This window comes from Aulonocara sp. 'chitande type north' Nkhata Bay, linkage group LG1, assembly GCF_057382095.1.
Source record: "Aulonocara sp. 'chitande type north' Nkhata Bay isolate Kocher_YH1m ecotype deep benthic linkage group LG1, A_spYH_male_GT1.1, whole genome shotgun sequence".
NCBI lineage: Eukaryota > Metazoa > Chordata > Actinopteri > Cichliformes > Cichlidae > Aulonocara > Aulonocara sp. 'chitande type north' Nkhata Bay.
This window is the reverse complement of record NC_141344.1, coordinates 18,809,365-18,830,148: the sequence shown is the minus strand read 5'-3', so window position 1 is coordinate 18,830,148 and position 20,784 is coordinate 18,809,365. Positions and strand designations below refer to the sequence as shown.

Here is a 20,784-nt window from a genome sequence, read left to right as displayed (position 1 = left end):
ACATATAAATTAGAGAAAATACGAGTGTGACTGTTCCTCTCCTTCCCATCACAGCAGCTGCACCATGAGCTGCAAAGTCAATAAACTGACAACTAAAGTATGTAGAATAGCATTTTTAAATGCACAACATGTCAAACCTTGAAGCAGATGGGTCACGGCAGCAGAAGACCACACCGAGTGCCACTCCTACCAGGTAAAAACAGTTAACTGAGACAGTTCACATGAGCTCACCAAAACTGCACAATAGAAGATTAGAAAAATGGTGCCTGGTCCATTGAGACTCCATTTCCACTGCGATATTCAGATGGTGTAAATAGTATGAATCCTTATTGCCTTGATCAGTGGTTCAGGCTGTTGATGGTGGTGTAACCATGTGAGGGATATTTTCTTACCACACATTGGGAAACTTAGCTACAGCTGAGCATTGCTTAATCCCACAGCCTGCTTGAGTATAGTTGCTGACCATGTCCATGTACCGATTTTTTGACGGCTGCTTCCAGGAGGATAACACGCCAATATGGACCACAATCACTGAGGAATGTTTCCTGCACCTTGTTGACCTCATGGCACGAAGATTTAAGGGTCTTTTAATGTCATCTGACATCATTTACTGTGTATATTTTTTACTTTAGTTTTTACCTCATTAAGATATTTGTCTTGTCATGTTGCATAGGAATTTCCTAAATGTGAGACAAAGTATATGTTGTTTTATTTTAATTATCTACACATCCCTTGATTACTTAGAAATATATCTAAAAGTAATGACTGAATAAAAATGCAGACCTAAACAAATGTTTATTTAATGTGTGCAAATGTGTCTTGCTGAGCTGGTTATTCCTTTGCAGGTGGAGAGAACTGATGGCGAGACCAGGAAGCAGTACATCACTGAAAGGAAGTTCCCAGCGAGGAGCACCGGGTATTGGTCCGCACACGCCGAGCTTTTCCGCCGCCTTTGGGCAGCGATACATCCCTTGGTGTGTGTGATGTGCACCCGCTCTTTCTGAAATCCGCCGTCCTCAGCTCAAGGACTGTGCCGAAACTGGTATGTAGACACAGCTTTTCCCCTAAACTGCGAGCTGGCAGTGAAAGAGTTGTGTTTAAGCACACGTCCTACCGGTGCAGGCTTTGTCCCAGAAAATGTGTGCATGCTAACCGATTCTGGCTAATGTTATGAGGCTTTGCTCGATGACCGGTTACTCTTGCAAAATAATGATACAATGATCTGACAGTACACTGTGCCGCAGCTCTAAAATCTGATTTTGCATTTAATGCTCTAATATTGTGGCAGACTGCAGCGGCCGAAGAGCAGGAGCAGCACTAGAAAACTGGACCTTAGCATTAGCTCTGCCGCTAGTGAAAAGAGACATTAACGTCAAACAGCGCTGCTCGCTATGAGGGAGCTAGGCTAACATGACGTTAGCTGTTCTGTTGTTGAATGTAGCACACAATAATGTCTTCATTTACTCTACCTGTTTTCATGTGTTTATGAAATGTGCACTGAGGTGAGCTCGCTTAAAATTAAAGACCTTTGTGCATTTGTGCATGCAATTTCAGTTAGTTGTTTGTCGCTATAAAAGCGTTCAGGCCCAAATAAGTAATGCATTAAAACGCGAGGCATTAGTATGACTATTATACAATAGAAACTGAGCACAGCTACACCAGCAGGCAGTGTTGTCACCGCCTTAACGTCAATTACACAGCTTTGTAAAACCTTCAGTTTATAAAAGCTCCTTTTAGGGTCTCCACAACACAAAAAACCAAAGCACTGAGACCCAGTTTAAATCCTGTTCACCAATAATCACTGTAAATAATCAGGGGTTTGTACTGTAGGGTAAAAAAAACGGTAATGGTACCCACTAATGAGATTTTTCCAGATTGAAAATAACCTGAAGCATGTTTAAAATTTGGTTTTTTTGTTGTTTTTTTAAAGTCATGTATTCAAAGCAAAAATAAATAAATAAAAATCTAAACAAACTGGCCAAACATTGTGCGCCATGAAGTGAAAGTGATGCCATTCGGGCTGCAGCTATTGATTACTTTCAGAATGGAGTAGTATATCGATTATTCCATCAATTAATCAAGTAATCGAATAAGAAATACTTTTGTATTATTAATGAGAAATAATAAATATCAAAAAGATAAAATAAAAAAAATTCACGTCTTACCTTTACTCTGTCTTCTTAGAAGGCTTTCTAAAATTAATCGGAGGCAAGTTTTAATGCAGCTGAAAAAAGACACGATGTTGCAGATGTTAATTCATATTAATAATAATTCTGTGTCTGACCTAACAACCCTCAGGTCAGTGGCTCAGAGTTTAATGGCCCTTTTACATTTTAATTGGCTTGTGAAGAAAGCTTTTATTTTTAAACATTAATGCAATTTAATGAATAAAATATTTTATATTATTTCACTTTTAGTCTGAAAAATGTTATGAAAGCCTTGGAATAAGTATGGTCTCGTGCACCCCATACCCCCCTTTAGACTCACCCCTGTTTGCTGCAGGTATTGTTTCCATGTTAAAAAAAAAAGGGAAAAAAAGCTGTATAATTTAACCGGTCTTGTATCAGACTAACTAAGTCACTAAGTTAACAGTTTATCTGCATATTTTAATACTTCTGGAGATTTATTGTAGAAATAAGCGGCGGTGGATGGATAAGCTACAAAGTTTGCTTTTCTTCACGTCCGGTGTCAAATGACTAATCACATACTGTATAATATTTAGGTACCTGTGTTTATGCGCCAGTGGCTGGTTCAAATTATGGCGTCGGCCCCTTATTGTGGCACCCTCAGATGCAATGAAATGCCATGCAATTTGAGGGCTGGATCAAATTGTGGCATCAGCCTCTAACTGTGGCACCCATGGTGGAGGCTTACCATGTCATTTAGGGGTGATGCCATGGCTGCTTAGACTAATACCTCAATCTGTTGCGGCGTTTGGGGTGATGCTGTAGCATATGGAGATGATTCCGTGGCATTTTGGGGTGGTGCCGCACACTGCCAAGGCATTTGGAGAGGATAAGTCAGAATTGTTTAAAACCAAACCAGATGAAGTCATTTGTCTGAACTATGTTATTTTCTTTGATTCGTGATTTGGGTGTTTTCTTAGCTTTTTGTTTGATTGGTGTTAAATTGAAGTATTGAGCTAGTTTGTTGATCAGGTCCTTACGAAAGAGGATTAGGGCCACTGGGGGGGGAAAAAGTGGGCACGTCTTTTTTTTTTCTTTTTCTTTTTCTTCTTTTCCTGAATTCGGTGAAAAAAGTCAGAATTCTGACTTTAATCTCAGAATTCTGACTTTTCTGACTCATTCCAAACCATGGCCAACCTAAAAACATTTCCAGACAACCACTATACATTGTGACATTCCAGTATTTCAAAAAAGCCACAGTAAAGACATTATTAAAAAAAACACACACCCACAACCACACAGCTGTGGCAGCTCAGCTGTTTGGACGAGGTATGTAATGGCACCGTCTCAAAAAGCCGGGATAGGTCGTGGCATCACCCTTAAAACGCTGTGGCATAACCCCAAGATGCCATGTCAAATGGTAGCATCTGAGTATACCACCAGTTTATAATCAATTTCTAATCTAAATTCAAGGAAATCCGTTTGAATACACAAAGTCTCTTCTTATTAAGTTTAAGAAATCTAGCTACTTAACATGTTGAGTAATCGATTATCAGTTCTACTAAAAGCAGCCCCACTCCAGCTAGTAAAGCCCTCATCAGGGGTCATTTATTTTATGCTCAGCTTGTTTATTCTTGTAGAACCGAGTGCTGACCAGCTGTATGCCAAATGCAGATTTTGCAGTTTTTTTGGTGCAGACTCAGGCACCGGATGCTCAGATTGCACACCTGAATCGAATTTCTCCCAGTAACCCGTTTTCCATGCATTTGCTGCAGCGATTCTTATCGTTACTTTTTTAATAGGCATAATCAGAAAAAGTAATCACAGGTAAAGATCAAATGCCTGTTTCGACAGTTTATCATGAAATACTTTGGGAACACCATTTTTGTTTGTTTTTTTTCTTTCAATAATTAGATCATCCAAGGATCTGTACCTAAGTGGGCCACCATCAGTGATATCTGTGTTTCTTATTTCATCTCAAAGTGGCTGATGGGAGATACGTGTGTTGTTTGCTGAAGCAGTAACTTTAATGTTTTTCTGTTGTAGGTCCACAATGTCCGAACTTTTTATGGAGTGTGTAGAGGAGGAGCTGGAGCCGTGGCAGAAACAAGTTCCTGAAGTTCACTTGATAGAAGATGATGACGATGAGCCCATCTTTGTTGGAGTGCTCTGTATGTTACACCACATTTTTAGAAATATAAAAACGTCTTATTTTATTGTTTAAACTTTAATGGCACCAATGAATGTATGATAATACAAAAACAGACTGGATTCCTCCACCAAAGCTGAAATTTACCTGGAGAGCTTCCCTGTGCCCAGATCCAGATTAGTTTGTTAAATATTCGGGAACATCCGCACAGTATCGCCCAGTTCTTAATATGCACTTGTAAATATAGGATAACTAAATGTCCACTTTTAACCATTTGGAGACAGGATAAAAGTCCTTTCAAAGAAATTTCTGGCACCAGATCAAATATTGTCTCTGACATGTAGAGCTGTTTGTCCTGCTAGATTGTTTTAGTTTACTCTATAGTACTCATTTATGCCATCAGGCATACAAGATTCATAGTTTTTTTTAAATAATTGGGTCGTGTGACAATGTCTGTAAATTTTTGCCTCAGTACGCCACCCTGTACACCATCTAGTGAAGTTATGAGGAAGTAAATGTGTCATTGACAAAGCCTACAATGGGAAAAAAAGCTGTCACGAATAGATGCAGTTCTTTGACTCGTGATCTGAAGCATATCACATCATCTGTCAAACATGATGGTGGTAATGTTATGGCTGCCACGTATGACTGCCAGTAGAACTGAGTCGATGGGGTTTGTTGATGATGTTACTGCAGATTGAAGTAGCAGGATAAATTGTTGAACTGTGTACAGGGTTATACTCTCTGCTCAGATTCACCCACATACTGCGGAACTGATTGGATAGTGCATTATAAACTGTAGGCAGAGAAACCCACAAACTGCAAGTTGTACCAAACACAGTTCGGACGTATAAATGTCCCTATATTGTCCCAGCATCCAGAGGAGAAATAGTGAACATTTAATTTTCTGTAACTCGCTATTTTTAGTCAATTGCAGCTCATTACAGAAGTTGTTTTTCTAGGGTTTTTACTTGTTGTCCAGCAAGTTGCACATATTGCCTGCTAAAATTCTAAGTTTTCAATGCTTTGACTTTGTTTCTGGTTGTTGTTGTTGAATTGCCTATTTTTGCCCCCCTTAATGTTCTCACAGCGAATAACCAGAAGGATGGAAAGCCTTCTAACCCTCCGACTCCTCAAAGGAAAAGTGCAGCGAAACAAGAAGTAAAGTGCCCCCCTCCTCAGCCTGCTGTGGTCCCCTCACCAATAGTGCTGCCATTGAATATACCTGGGAAAACAAAGAGTATTGTACCAACCAGTCTGACAACAGTAACTCCACAGCCTGTTATTGTCAATAATCAGGTATTTTTGCATTTAAGTGTTTCTAAATACCAAAAAACTAAATGATAAGAGCAGGCAGAAGGAACAGAAGCTGATAAGGGTGATTTTTGTTTGTTTTTTCAGGGCTTTATTGTCACTTCTCCACAGTTAACAAATAGCAGTGACTTTATTGCCTCTTTTGGGGCCGCGTATCCCCCAAGACCATCAATTACAATCATTCCAGGTAAATCTCAGTTTAATATAGTAATCCTTTTGTGAGTAAATCTTCATTGCACTATATTTTGTTTGTTTATTTTCTTTAGTTTGAGTCTTGCAATGCCAAGTGCGTATCCTGTTGCTTACAGCTGGTCAGCAGCAGATTTTTCAGCAGGTCTCTCCAGCCACAGTCATACCTGGCGCTGTCCACAGGCCACAGGTGCAACAAATTAGCAACAATGTTGTGACACTGTCAAATGTCCAGAGTCCTGCTGTATACTCAACACAGCCTAGTCAGCTTCAACCAAACAGATCCACCTCACAACCTCTTCAGACCTTTTCTATGTCTGCAAAGGACACCAATAGCAGAGGTAACGCTCTAAAAGTTAGCTATTTTGCTTTTCCTGATTTTTTTTTTTTTTTTTCTGCCACGTGTACATGTTTTGTAGTGGTGGTTCCTCATATTAAACACAGCCAAAGTTTCAGATAATGAGGTCCGTATTTGTGCAAATAGTCTTTATTAGTCAAAAGCTCTAGCTCACACCTTAATGAAGAGCAGTGAAATAGAAAAAAGTCAACTTTAAGGGGGGGAGGAGATTAAAATGTATTGGTTCAGAAAGCGCAGGAATTGTTGGATTATTTTGATCTATGAATCATGTGAAGCTACTCTTGTAGAACTTAGAACATATAACTTTTATTGTCAGTATACAGTTGCTTGCACAGTGAAATTAAGTAGCAAGACCACAAAGATGAAAAAGTAAAGAAAACAATATACCTCTTCACAACCTCTTGCTGTGTATACCTCTAGTGTATGTTTATTGTAGAGTCTAGGGATAAAAATGTGGAACTGTGACAAAAAAAAACAACTGTGTTTTTAGCCTCAGGCAGCTCAATTATCTCAATTGTCAATTGTTTTACATTTCGGTACAGATCAGAGCTTACTGAAACGAGGACTGGCACCACAGGAAATGGACAACGTAGCAAAAAAATCAAAGCCTGACTTGTGTAAGTTTTATTGACAATTTTTTTTTTTAAACTCAAAAAGATTCTAATCCAAGTTCCTGCTGTATTTTATTAAGTTTAACCTTCAGTTCCTTTTCTGTAGCACCACAAAAAGTAGTCATCAGAGTGGAAAATGGCATGGTAAAGAGAAAGTGTCCCAATTGTCAAGAAGAAATTCTCACAGAGGAAGCTCTAAAATATCACATGATGGTGAGTAAAACTCTGGTAAGAATATGTTATTGTCAAATGGGATTATATGAAATAATTATATAAAATAATGTTTTTAAAAGCCCGTCAGTTTTAGCAAACAATCATTCGTGTGTTGGTTTCCATGAAACATTAATATGTTTAATCCGTTTATGTCAGAACTGCCGTGCCAACGGAGGAAGCACAGCTCCAGCGGCCCTGAACACGAACTCAAACAAGCGCATCATGCTGGTCGCAGATTTCTATTACGGTAACTTTGAGGGAGACGTGCAAAAGAAGGAGGCACAGAAGACCAACACCACCTTTAAGTGCCAGAGCTGCTTAAAAGTTCTCAAGAATAATATCAGGTAGGAAAATTTGCTTTCATTCTTAAGTAGATAGCCATAATTTTTCTTTATGAATTGTCATTTTTCCCACAAAGAGTGCAGACTTCTTGCTGATTTCAGCATTTTGCCTTTGTAAGTTTGAATTATTTACATTATTTTATTGGTTCCTATTGGCTGGCACCACATGTAAAACAACAGGACGCAAATACACAGTAATTAAAGCATAATGAATGGTGCACATCCATAAATGTCAGCAATGACTTCGGCCACTTGCGCAAGTTACATGAAAAGCTCTACAAAGATTCCCCAAAAGTCTAAATCAGACCTTACTCCTTGATTGGTACATATGCCACTATATTAATATGCATAATATCCTCCTGAGAACTGAGGAAATTGATTTTATGATTTCCTGCCTCTTTGGAGCTTAAAGAAGCCACCCAAACATATGAGATATCATTGGAAGGGCCAGCATGTCCTCTGTGAGCACATCGGCACCTAGTAAGGGTAGCTCAAACAAGTCATAAGATATAGAAAGAAAACAAATGTCCAAAATAGAGGAAAAAATGAATAGGCTGGGTCTCAGGAGGATATAATGTACTATACATTTACAAATATTGGTTTGTTTTTATGTGTGTTTCCTTGTCACTAAATAGAAATTAACCAGCATATATTTGCTCCAAATATCCATTAGATTGGGTCGTCGTGTTATTGTTTTATAGTAGTAATTGGGCTTCCTGCTTTAAGGAAGTCTGAGCAGCTCGGCTTACAGGTGGCTGCTCACCTCATAACCAGGCTAATCGCTTTCTGCTGGGGAACATCTGATTGTATTACAGTAATAAATAGGCAGGTTGGTCTAGTAGTAATTATTCAACTTTAGTATTCTGTTTTGCTCAGTAATAGGAAGGCATACGGATACTGATCTAAACTCCAATGGTATTGTTAATTTGTGGGAATTATATTTTGAAATCAACATTCCCTTCATGAAGGGGAGTAAAGGCAAAACCATCTGCCTTTTCCAACTCTAACATGGATTTGAATAAAGTATTAGTGAATATTTATGGTGTTTATAGACAGTGCTGTAGTGTTTGGCTTGTTTTGTCTACACACATAATGTTCAAAAACCAAACTGAGTTTTCAAGGACTTTGTGTCCAGTGCCAATAAAACAAAAGAGAGGATGGGGAGGGAGGTTATCTGCCTCTGCCCTAACTGCAGCTTTTGTCTCAGATGGATGACAGTATCTGACCATTTTCCCTCATGGGCGTAGAGATGAAAAATGACTGCTAGTTTAGGTGGCGTAAGAAGTGCTCCTTTGATTAAATAACTTTGCTTCAGAACAGTGGGGCAAAAAAAGCTTCTGTAAGCTGCTTTTAATGGGAGAACACATTTGTACTGCAACCACACTCTCACAGCGGAGGTCAGAGATCAGCCACATAAAAATTTCTATTAGGGGAGCTGAGGTAGCAGAATGTGCAGGCTGAAAAATGGGCCATGCCTCGTCAGGGCAGCAGTGGCAGGTAGCTGAGGAGGTGCTCAGTGCAGCCGTGGGGCACTGTATCATTAAGCAAAACAAAAATCTTTGTGTAATTGCTGATATTATAGCAGCCATTATACATGCTTAGAAAGTGAAGCGTGAGCAGAGCGCTTCATTCGTCTTAAAAACCTTTGGGACCTGGATCCGGTGCATGTACACAAGCCATGAATATTTAATTTTTCCCCCACAAAGCTAAAGTTGATGCTGTTTTAGTGCACCTATTTTCTCTTTAAAGATAAATCGTGATCAAATTTGTTCAAGTCCGCACTTGTGTATTTATTTATTCAACCTTGAGCTGTTTGTACTGACCAAACGCAAACATTGTTATGATGAATGAATGGAAGGGCTGTGTGGAAAATACACTTAAATGTAAAGTAATAGCTCACCTAATAGTTTCTGGCTTATAAATTAATTCTTTAATGTAGCAGCTTTGAAAATGTAGGGCTTAGACAACCAGCAGTATACAGATGTGGAGTAAGTTCAGTTAGCATGCACTGTAGCTGATCTCAACAGGTTTAAGCTGATCTTTAACTATTCAACAAATATATAAGTGGCCTGCCAAAATTTTCAATCAGTAGTACCAACACTAATATCTTGAAAATATATTTTTGTTATGGGTTAAATTTAACCAATTTAAATACATTTAAAACAGGGTTAATAATGAGCAAAAACTGAACTGTAAAGTCAGAACACCTGTTCATCATATAAAGTATATTTGTGAACAATTATAGAAACTCTTCCTTTCGTTTATAACCTGAAATGAACTTTTTTTTAAATTAATTAAAAAAAATGTTACTCTTAGTTTACTCACTCCACCTTTTGTTTCTTAGGATTCAGGATTCAATATTACAGGTGCAACAAATATAATAAGACATGAATGGGGGGAAAAAGTTTGACTAATGTTTTCATATAATTTAAAGTATGAAAAGCAATTATTAAGATTAATTTTGCATTCCAGCAGCAGGTGGTCTGGGCTAGAATGAATAAATACGGGTAAATGCATCCATTTCATACTTTCTAAGGTTTCAATCACACAGGGCTAGAGACCAGTTGGCAACCTCCAGTAACTTGGTAACAACTGGATGATGAGTGGTTGCTGGCTGTTGCTAGGGGATATCAGTTGTAATGATATGATGCTACACTGAAAGCCTCATTGTGATTTCTTTGGTAATGAGCAGATTAACAAAAGTCGCAAAAGTCATGTCTGCAAACACTCAGCAACTACTCACTGATCTGTAACAAAGATGAAAACACGATGAAAACCAGAAACGGCCGTTTGCCTTATGAGCACAGTTGTGCCTCGACGCTAAAACCAAAAGGTTTCAAAACTTTTTCGATGAAGGCGATTGCTCTTTCTAGCCTGCTTCATGCTTTTCACAGGTTCAGTTCCACTCTGCAAATAATTAGTGTTTGCAGACAAGCTAGCATCTTTTATGGGCAAGCGATGCTAGCAACCAAAGCAATCACTAAGAATACATCTTTGTGACCAACTATTTGCGAACCAGTTGGGAACACCGATTTTTCTTAGCAACCTGTTCTGAGTGGTCTCTAGGTCTTTACTGAGGCCTGAATCGTCAGTTCAAATAAACGTCAGCAGTCTGTTCTTGATAACAGTTAAAAGCTGGCTAATTGTTCAAAGGCTGCCACATGCTAACGAGTTGGTTGACATTTCCGTGCTCTGTGTGTTTCCATTCTTCGCTGCAGGTTCATGAACCATATGAAACACCACTTGGAGCTGGAAAAGCAGAACAGCGAGAGCTGGGAAAGCCACACAACCTGCCACCACTGCTACCGACAGTACATGACCCCGTTCCAGCTGCAGTGCCACATTGAGAGTGCTCACAGCCCAATTGAATCCTCAAGTATAACACGATGATTCATGAAGCTCATTCTGGCTTTTTGGTTAGAAATTTATTTTCCATATCTGATTTTATTCTATTTTTTTCCCTTTTAGCCAATTGCAAGATATGTGAGCTGGCGTTTGAATCAGAGCAGGTGCTTCTGGAGCACATGAAGGGAAACCACAAACCTGGGGAAATGCCTTATGTGTGCCAGGTCTGCATTCGTCTTAGGGTTACAGTTTCTTTTAATGTGTGCAGAGAATCGGTGGCCAGTACTGAATTTGTGGTTTTACTGCTTCCACAGGTTTGCAATTACAGGTCTTCCTTCTTCTCTGATTTGGAGACACATTTCAGGAGCGTCCACGAAAACACAAAAGACCTGCTGTGTCCCTTCTGTCTCAAAGTTCTTAGAACTAGTCATATATACATGCAGCACTACATGAAACATCAGGTATGAAGCTAAGTTCACCCTCGGTTTGAGCGCCTTTCAGAAACAGATGTCAGTTTTAACTGCCGCAGTGCAAAATACAGTTTAGTGAATTCAGATTTTCTCCAGGAAATTTTAAACATTTACAGGCTTGGAGTTGTTTTTGGTTCCTGCCATTACCTCCAAGTTTGAATTGATTTAGGTGTCTGCCGAGCACACAAGTGTAATACATAAAAGCTTCCACAATAAAACCTGCTTCTCTTGCCCTACAAAGCAATAAATTTGGTTGAATTAGAACCCAAAAAAATTAATTGCCACTCTATTAATAGAAGTGAAATTAGTCTGTTTCGTACTTGTTAGACTCTTTCAGCGAATCCAAATGAAACATATCAGCTATTAGCCTCCCATAGAACCACTTATTAATCAAATTTTTTTGTGTTTCTGCCCCCCCCCCCCCCCCATTTCAGAAAAAAAAGATCCATCGCTGTGGAAAATGTAGACTGAATTTTCTCACCTACAAGGAGAAAGTGGAGCACAGGACTCATGTCCACAAGACTTTTAGGAAGCCTAAAGCCCTGGAGGGCCTTCCTCCTGGTACAAAGGTCTGAGGCAGTCATAATAAGATCTGTGCTATTATGTTAAATGTTAAATGTTAAAGAAATATAAATTTGATCCAGTGTTGTGTTCTCACTGCAGGTGACCATTAGAGCTTCCCTCACAGGAAAGTCACCTGCACTGCCGGTGTCCCCTAAGCAACCTGGTTTTGTCGTCAGTACAGAAAGTCTGAGTGTGAATCATCCAATAAAACCTCATGTTACTGTATCTAAGTCTAAACCAACCACCTCAGAAACAGGAAAGGCAAAGATGCCTCAGAGCAAGAAGCAAAACCCTCAGTCCAAGCACAACCTGGCACTCAGGAATCTCAGGTTGGCAACTTTTTCACACAGCACTCAGGAGCAGACTCTAAAGATGTGCAGCATGTAAACATCAGTGAAGATCAATTTAGATTTCAGAGTGTTCTTTTTCAAAACTTCACTTGGTATGATAACATTAGAACTGCCACGAAGGTTCAGCCATTTCTTCATATCTGAAACTCGAGCTATTCAGGTCCTCTGGATTTCGCTCTTTATTTGCTTGGATTAGTTCACACTCTGGACTCTTGGCTCATTTCAGCTTCAGCTACGCTGCTTCGCACAGCCAACAGCCTGATCAATATCTCAGCAGTCCTTATTATAAAACTTTTCACAGACAAAGCCATCACAGACTTTCTTATTTCAGGATTTAATGTGACCCATGTCTACCTGTTGTAGCTGTGTGTTGTCACCAGGGGGCGGTGTCAGATGTGTAAAAAAAAAAAAAAAAACCATCTGCTAATGTTGGCTGTTGTTCCTCCTCTGCTTGTGGACTGCTATTCGTTTTCTTGTTAAAGACAGCTTTTTCCAACCAATCAGTTTTTGACATTTTCATGGCATCATTGCATCAATGCATCAATTGCTCTAGTTGTAGTTGTCTCTTGTTGGATTACTTGTTCCTGCGTTCCACTGTAGGTGGTGTAAATAAATACATTTGGACTCTTTTAAACTATTGTGAAGTCGCAAACGTTGAGCCCTTAATACAATTTGAGCTGATGCAAATTTATTAAGAAGTTAAATATCAAGACCCTTTAAAATGACTGTAGTCTTTAAATAAATTAAATGTTTACACTGCAGTCTTCACTAAAGTGCAGATCATTTATCTTAATGACACAATGGGTCTTTTGCATGTGGTTAAAATTGCACCACAACCACTAACATGGAGCCCCACCTCTTGGGTATCCAAGGCAGGGTGGGAGCAAATTAATGGAGGTTATTAAAGCCCCGCAGTACACAAAATAAATGACTGTATTTCCAATTAATTTTCTGGACACTCTTCATTAGGCTGAGTAAAAATAACATGGAGTATAGCAGGATTTCTGTCTTTAAAAAAAATTAATGTGTGTGTGTGATATTTGGCTAATTAGGCTCAGTAATCAACAGCGATTTGCTGGCTTCAGTCACATTATTTGGGCTTTTAAGCAGATCAGAAATAAGATGATGTAGTGGTACAACAAGTCGGACTGTACAATTAGAAAGCTACAGACCTCTCAGCAGACAATGCATCATACTAATGAGAAATTCAAATCATCATTAACAGTATCTTAAAGTGTTACATTTTGTGCTTTCAGTGCTAGCGGAGGGATTTACACATGCATCGAATGCAACGCACACGTGGACGACTTTTTCTCTCATTTCCCAATGGTTTCCAGTTGCGGCGCATGCAAATATCGCACAAGTTGCAAAGTTTCTATCGGGAATCATATGATAAGGTCAGCAAGACCCTGATTTCCATTGATATTTGAGTGACTTTTAGCATCTGCTGACTTTTTTTATGACAAAACTTTCTTTCTTTTTAAAAAAAAAAAAAAATCAGATTTCACAGCACCATCACCAAGAACAGATTTTTGAAAATGGATCACAAGAAAAATTCATTGGCCTCAAAGTAAGAGTACTTCTCAAGTTATACTTTCACTTGGCAGTAAATCTGAGTTAAAATAGTAATAAAATTTCTTCTTCTGTTTTCAGGTTCACGTTGATTTGTCTCAACTGTGACCTTCTCGTCGATGCATCACGTGGCGACCTGATGACCAAACATTTAAACGATCGGCCGAATCACGTATGCAAAGTCATAGCTGAGAAAGGTTTGTGTTTGTCTTTCACTACCGCTGGAGTCATGGCCAGTGTTTAGTTTCACACGTTGCTTGAAAAAGTTGTTTCTTGTTTTTAACCCAGCAGATATGAAAGCCAAAGATCGTGTGTGAGTAGAAACCGCTCCCAACATTTACATGTTGTGATTTGTAGTGAATCTCTGAAACACACTGAAGACCTAAAGAAAATGCACTAAATACTTAAAGGGGCACTCTTTTCAATTTATAGTTTGCTTTCATGAAGTTGAACAACTTGCAACAGACTTTAACAGATTAAAATATAGTCAAAATAGAGACATAACAGAGATTGAGATATCTGTATATCATACACCTCGATTAACTCCAGCGTCTGCAAAGGTAGAATCTCTTATATTCTGTTATTCAGTCCTGTTATACTTTATACAAAACTGAAATAACCTCACAATTACATGAATCGTGGACAATAGTAACTGACTTGCTGTGGAGAATAATTCAGGGCTGAATATGTGTCTGTGTAGATGTTATCAAAGAGGTTAGGGGAAAAAGAGGTTTGTTAGAACTTTTTACCGTCATAAACGACATCAATTCATCCAGATTTGTGAATGTGATAACTTCAGAACAAAGTGATGTAGGATCTTCAAATTGATACCACAGGTGTAGTTACTAAAACTCTCAGACAACTTTGAATCTCTTTAAACTCATAGTTAGGGTCAGAGGTCAAATTTTCTGAAACTCTTGCAAATACGATGCGATAATCTGCTAGGAGGCAGAGGGATACCACTGGCCACCATCAGCATTTTTTATTGTGTCTGCAGTATTTGGCCTGCATGTGGTCATTTTATTTGAGACAATAACCTTCAGTAACCTTACAGTGTTATAACTGGTTACATTGCAGCTTATGTAATATCCCTCTCAACTAGTTGCATCAGATGGTTGAGTTTGGTTCATTCAGACGTTTCTTCCTGTCATCAAGTACTTCCTCAAAATAGGTCTTTTGACTGCTAAATTTTATAGTTAACATTTTAATATTTACACTGGACCTTAATTTGATACATTTTGTATTTACTGTCTTTTGCTTCTGAAGTTACATTGTGTGTGAAATGGAGTCTACACACACAATCCACGCTCTCTATAGTGAATGTTTGCAGGTGCATCTTTGAGGATGGAATTAGCAGAAAGATATACGATACAAATGCATTGGATTTTTTTGATTTTTGTGAGATAGATAAAATATGTGAAGTTTAAAATGTATAAATTACTTATTTGGAAGTGTGTGTAAGTAATTTTCAAATAATCAAAACTTGACACATGATACTCATTAAAACCAAAAACTACTGTTTGTGAGGACTGTATACATGACTCTGACTCTTTTCACAGCATTAGTCTTTTTTTCCCCAAACCTGAAAAAACTTGGTGGATGCAGCAATTTAAAAAAATAAAATAAAATCCTGCAATTTACACTTCTTCCACTAATGCACAAAGCTGCAAACATTGCAGCTTTATTTACAGCTCAGTCCAGAGCGGCTGTTTCATGGGACCGACAGGCGTTACTGAGGTCTTACAGTAGGCCAGGTCACTGATGAGGACAGTGTAGCAAATTAAGGCCTAAAACCGAACCAACATGCTCCGTCTTGTGATTTGTGACTAATAAACATGTGGACGTAGGAGTGCCCCTTTAAGATGACTTAGTAAAACATTAAGAGGCAAATTTATTATTAATAAGTGTGTCATATCTATAGATAATAGGGGTGCAACAATACTCGTATCGACATTGAACCGTTCAATACAGTGCTTTCGGTTCGGTACACATACAGTGGGGCAAAAAAGTATTTAGTCAGCCACCGATTGTGCAAGTTCCCCCAACTAAAATGATGACAGAGGTCAGTAATTTGCACCAGAGGTACACTTCAACTGTGAGAGACAGAATGTGAAAAACAAATCCATGAATCCACATGGTAGGATTTGTAAAGAATTTATTCGTAAATCAGGGTGGAAAATAAGTATTTGGTCACCTCAAACAAGGAAAATCTCTGGCTCTCACAGACCTGTAACGTCTTCTGTAAGAAGCTTTTCTGTCCCCCACTCGTTACCTGTATGAATGGCACCTGTTTGAACTCATCATCTGTATAAAAGACACCTGTCCACAGCCTCAAACAGTCAGACTCCAAACTCCGCCATGACCAAGACCAAAGAGCTTTCGAAGGACACCAGGAAAAGTATTGTAGACCTGCACCAGACTGGGAAGAGTGAATCTACAATAGGCAAGCAGCTTGGTGTGAAAAAATCAACTGTGGGAGCAATCATCAGAAAATGGAAGACATACAAGACCACTGATAATCTCCCTCGATCTGGGGCTCCACGCAAGATCTCATCCCGTGGGGTCAAAATGATCATGAGAACGGTGAGCAAAGATCCCAGAACCACACGGGGGGACCTGGTGAATGACCTGCAGAGAGCTGGGACCAAAGTAACAAAGGTCACCATCAGTAACACACTACAACGGCAGGGAATCAAATCCCGCAGTGCCAGACGTGTTCCGCTGCTGAAGCCAGTGCATGTCCAGGCCCGTCTGAAGTTTGCCAGAGAGCACATGGATGATACAGCAGAGGATTGGGAGAATGCCATGTGGTCAGATGAAACCAAAGTAGAACTTTTTGGTATAAACTCAACTCGTCGTCTTTGGAGGAAGAAGAATACTGAGTTTCATCCCAAGAACACCATACCTACTGTGAAGCATGGGGGTGGAAACATCATGCTATGGGGCTGTTTTTCTGCCAAGGGGACAGGACGACTGATCCGTGTTAAGGACAGAATGAATGGGGTCATGTATCGTGAGATTTTGAGCCAAAACCTCCTTCCATCAGTGAGAACTTTGAAGATGAAACGAGGCTGGGTCTTCCAACATGACAATGATCCAAAACACACCGCCCGGGCAACAAAGGAGTGGCTCCGTAAGAAGCATTTGAAAGTCCTGGAGTGGCCTAGCCAGTCTCCAGACCTCAACCCCATAGAAAATCTGTGGCGGGAGTTGAAAGTCCGTGTTGCTCGGCGACAGCCCCAAAACATCACTGCTCTCGAGAAGATCTGCATGGAGGAATGGGCCAAAATACCAGCTACTGTGTGTGCAAACCTGGTAAAGACCTATAGTAAACGTTTGACCTCCGTTATTGCCAACAAAGGTTATGTTACAAAGTATTGAGTTGTATTTTTGTTATTGACCAAATACTTATTTTCCACCCTGATTTACGAATAAATTCTTTACAAATCCTACCATGTGGATTCATGGATTTGTTTTTCACATTCTGTCTCTCACAGTTGAAGTGTACCTCTGGTGCAAATTACTGACCTCTGTCATCATTTTAGGTGGGGGAACTTGCACAATCGGTGGCTGACTAAATACTTTTTTGCCCCACTGTATGTATCGAACAATACAAAATCTTTTATTTATTTTATCAACTTTTCTTCTGACGATGCTGTCTGTGTTGAGCGCTCAGTGGATCTGCGTTCGACTACTGAGCAAGCTAGCAAGACAGAAGCTAAGTTCGTTGCAACATGGCAAATTGAACCTCCCCCACCCTCATTCAGATCTGGCGTTTGGAACTATCTTGGTTTTCATGTGAAGCATGACCCTGATGGACAAAAGTCATGGACAAAAGTAAAACAGTGTGTCGGATGTGCCACGCAATCAGGGCTGGACTGGGACAAAAAAATACCTGACTTCTTACCTGAAGTTCAGTTCCTCTGCCACTATGACCGGCGGCCGCCTCGGGTCTCTCCTCCTCTTGCCTCCCCTTTCCCTTATCCACCTGCTGGCCTCCACCACTTGCTGATGTTGCTAAATCTGTGGAAGCTATGCCATAGCTACCGCCAAACAATTCAGTTATTTTTACACATTTGGCAGCGTCTGCCTGAAGGGCTTGTTTCTTTTTGGTCCTAATTTTTTTCTGCACCTCCTTTCCTTTTTTCGTTCTCCATTTTCTTTAGTTCGTCTATAAGATTGCTAAACAAGGGGGAGGGTGCATCCGACCTCCTCGGCTGTAATTGGTCCAGCCCAGAGTCGATCATGACCAATTGGCCGATCCAACACCTTTCATTATTTATACCCTTCCAAAAAAAAAAAAATCGATCGGCCCATAAAAACAAAAAATCGCCAGCCCGATGGCCAGTCCAGCTATGCACGCAATGCTCAATTGGTGGGAACTAGTGCGTTAGCGCAGTTAGCTTGTTGACGCTGTCCAGCCTTGCGCATGGGGCGATCTGCGGTAACTTGTTAAGGGAGATTTGCCGCGTTATGGCGTTAATGTCATTTTAACGACATTAACGCTGACAGCACTAGTGGGAACACAACGAATATGACTGCACATTTACGCCAACATCATCTTAGTGCAAAGACAAAAACAACAAGCACGCATGCTACAAACTTTACCCGAGTCATTTAGACAGCCGTTAGCACATGATTCTCCTTATGGGGACCTGATATGTTTAATACGCTGCTGAGAATAAACCCCAGAAGAAGCGGATAGTATAGCTTTTATTTTGGAAAGAGCCATTTCTCTGTAATAAACTCTCTTTGCCAAAGATGAGTGATTTCTTGATCAGATAGATTTTTATTATTATTTTGTTGTTTCAGCAACATTAAATTTAAAAACTGTACTTTTGAGTTAAAATATATATTTATAATTTTAATAAATGACAAATTAAAAAGGCATGAACTTTTTTTTTTTTTGTATCGAACCGAACCGTGAATTTTGTGTATCGTTGCACCCCTAATATATAACTGTTCATGAGTAGGTTCATATTTTTTTAAATTGTTGGTAGAAAATGCATGTTAGCTGAACGTCAATCTGAAGTACGTCGTTATAATGCCGTCTTCTTCCCTTCACACAGGCAGCTCATCGTGGGGCAGCCAGCCAAAGTCCAAGTGTACGTCTTGACAGCCTCACCTGCTCAAAAACCAAAGGAAACGGACCCAAAACAAGCTGAATGTGTCTCATCTGGAGGTGCAGCCATCGGCACTGTTGACAAACCAGAATTAGAGTCGCCGTTACCAGCAGGAGATCAGAAGGAGATTTCCACAGGAACAAGTGTTATCCAGGCTTCCTCTGAAGATGACTCAAAGACGTCGGTGCTGCCCGCTTTACCGTCTTCCAGCACACCTGACCTCTGTGACGAGATCTCAGAGAGCAGAGATGAGGAAGATCAGCGTCCCGACTCTGTGTCTGCGGCAGAGAGTGCGACTGTGGACCAGCAGCCTCAGTCAGATTAAACCTGTACAGACTAACTAAACAATGACTTCCCGTTATTCAGAAAACACCTCACCAGTGTACTAGATGTAAAACGTCTTTATATTTGTGAATAAAAAAAAAAAAAAAAAGTAGATCCAGTAAAGTTTTATTTACCCTGCAAAGTTGATCAGGAGTATTCCCACTAAATATTTTTGATTCTTTTGTAAGATCCTCCCAACACACAAAGTGTCTGGCGCCCTGCCGGCCTAAAGAGGGCAGTGATTGTCAAAAAATGTTGACACATAAATTTGTCAAGACCACCAGATTTCCTTAAAAAGAAATCCCACTTCCCGGCACAGAATGCTCAAATTACTTATACCTAAATTCTGCATGTAGTCCTCCTAAAAATTTGCCTGCAAAAATATTGTAATTACTGAATGTTTAAGCAGCTTGGGCCCATCCATAGGTTTTCCTGGTGTTTTGTATTAATTAGGATAGGAGGAAGAGGATCAAGGAAGTGAGAGGCAGTCAAAGTGTTTTGGGTTTTTAATGTGTGGTTGCTACTATTGTGTATGTGCTTTTTATTTCCTTTCATTTTTTATTTGTAACGAACCTCAAAGCTGCTCCCTTTATATAGAGTCAGGTTGCTGTGCAGCAAGTGTAAAAATGTTAAAGTGATGTAGCACATATTTACCTTGATCACCTGCTGGTTTTAAGTAAGTTTATCAACACTAAGACATCTGATTTAAACCATTAGGAAAATACGTGGAATGTTTTTTTTTTTTTTTGGGGGGGGGGGGGGGGGGTTCCCTCCCCACATGGAAAGTGATCTCAGCTCTGAAAGGTTTGCGTTTTAAAGGTGAACATAACCTGAATATTTTAGCATTGAGTGAAAGATTAGGTAGATTTCACTGTGTTAACAGAGTTGACAGATCCAGCTTATAAAATAAATACCTTTTGGATTAGGTACTAGATGGGTTTTGATTTACAATTACTGAGGGGGGGGGGATCTGGAAATATTTTTTACAATACTGTGTGTTTGTTTTACTTGGCTTGAAATGTCAGAAGGTTTGTTTAAAAAACAAAAAAACAAAAAAAAGATCTTTCACTTGTACAGTACAGCAAGTTTGTAAATGCATCTATGTCTATTAAGGCGCTATAAATGTACCCCCATCCAACCTGTTTTTAATACATTCTTATAAAACTATGGTTCCCCTTAGAACACATTTTCCTCTGATCAACATTCTTGGCTTAGATCCAAGTGTTCCTCTTCTTTGTTATGTAAATAAATCTTTAATACAAGCCAGTTTGAGTGTGATTTGTTTGTTGGCCACATACACCTCTTTTAATCAAGGAAATATTTTGATCTTGAAGCTAGTGGTGAGATTTCTTTAGGAGGAAAACTAAAAAGCCATACTTGGAAAAAACATTTGTAGTCACTTTGGTCAGACTTGTTACTATGAGCAGGGCTGGACTGAGACAAAAAATTGGCCCTGGCATTTATGGTTCTCATCTCTTCCTCACTTCTCTACAGCTAGTGCTTGCAGCAGCAGCCCCCTGTGGTAATGAGACCTCGCTACTAGTTGTTGTTGGTACTACCGTTCACAGAGTTCCGAGACCTAATCAAAAATTAATGAAACTAAATAAAAATATTAGAAGCTAAAATGGAAAAAGCAATGCATCTCCTAAAGCTAACCTCAGCTGAAAACAACTGAAAACTAAAACTCTAAACTGATAGCAAAAGTATTCCTATATCAAATATTAACGTGGAATCT

At 39.5% G+C, this 20,784-nt stretch overlaps 1 protein-coding gene across 4 annotated transcripts; it reads left to right on the top strand.

Annotated features, from left to right (window-relative positions):
• The first annotated feature begins 890 nt into the window (after nt 1–890).
• Nucleotides 891–19,798, top strand: znf280d (zinc finger protein 280D). 4 transcript variants are annotated; one of them, XM_086286972.1, is made up of 18 exons: nt 891–1,042; nt 4,173–4,297; nt 5,366–5,574; nt 5,677–5,776; nt 5,898–6,119; nt 6,679–6,753; nt 6,854–6,960; nt 7,117–7,304; nt 10,520–10,677; nt 10,770–10,870; nt 10,961–11,107; nt 11,551–11,685; nt 11,780–12,009; nt 13,287–13,427; nt 13,532–13,600; nt 13,684–13,799; nt 13,894–13,915; nt 18,672–19,798. In XM_086286972.1, the coding sequence occupies exons 2-18, from the start codon at nt 4,180–4,182 to the stop codon at nt 19,048–19,050; spliced, it is 2,517 nt and encodes an 838-aa protein (XP_086143098.1). In that variant the 5' UTR covers nt 891–1,042; nt 4,173–4,179; the 3' UTR covers nt 19,051–19,798. The 4 variants fall into 4 exon arrangements, with proteins under 4 accessions (XP_086143098.1, XP_086143092.1, XP_086143106.1 ...); XM_086286966.1 differs by having other exon boundaries at nt 13,891–13,915; XM_086286980.1 differs by lacking the exon at nt 13,894–13,915 and having other exon boundaries at nt 18,672–18,857.
• Nucleotides 19,799–20,784: the final 986 nt, after the last annotated feature.

Excerpts from the sequence above, each read along its gene's own strand:
- znf280d (XM_086286958.1), top strand. The coding sequence starts at position 4,156 with ATGTTTTTCTGTTGTAGGTCCACAATGTCCGAACTTTTTATGGAGTGT. Across the intron at positions 6,754-6,853 it reads AAAATCAAAGCCTGACTTGT|CACCACAAAAAGTAGTCATC; the intron begins GTAAGTTTTATT and ends CCTTTTCTGTAG. Across the intron at positions 6,961-7,116 it reads CTCTAAAATATCACATGATG|AACTGCCGTGCCAACGGAGG; the intron begins GTGAGTAAAACT and ends CGTTTATGTCAG.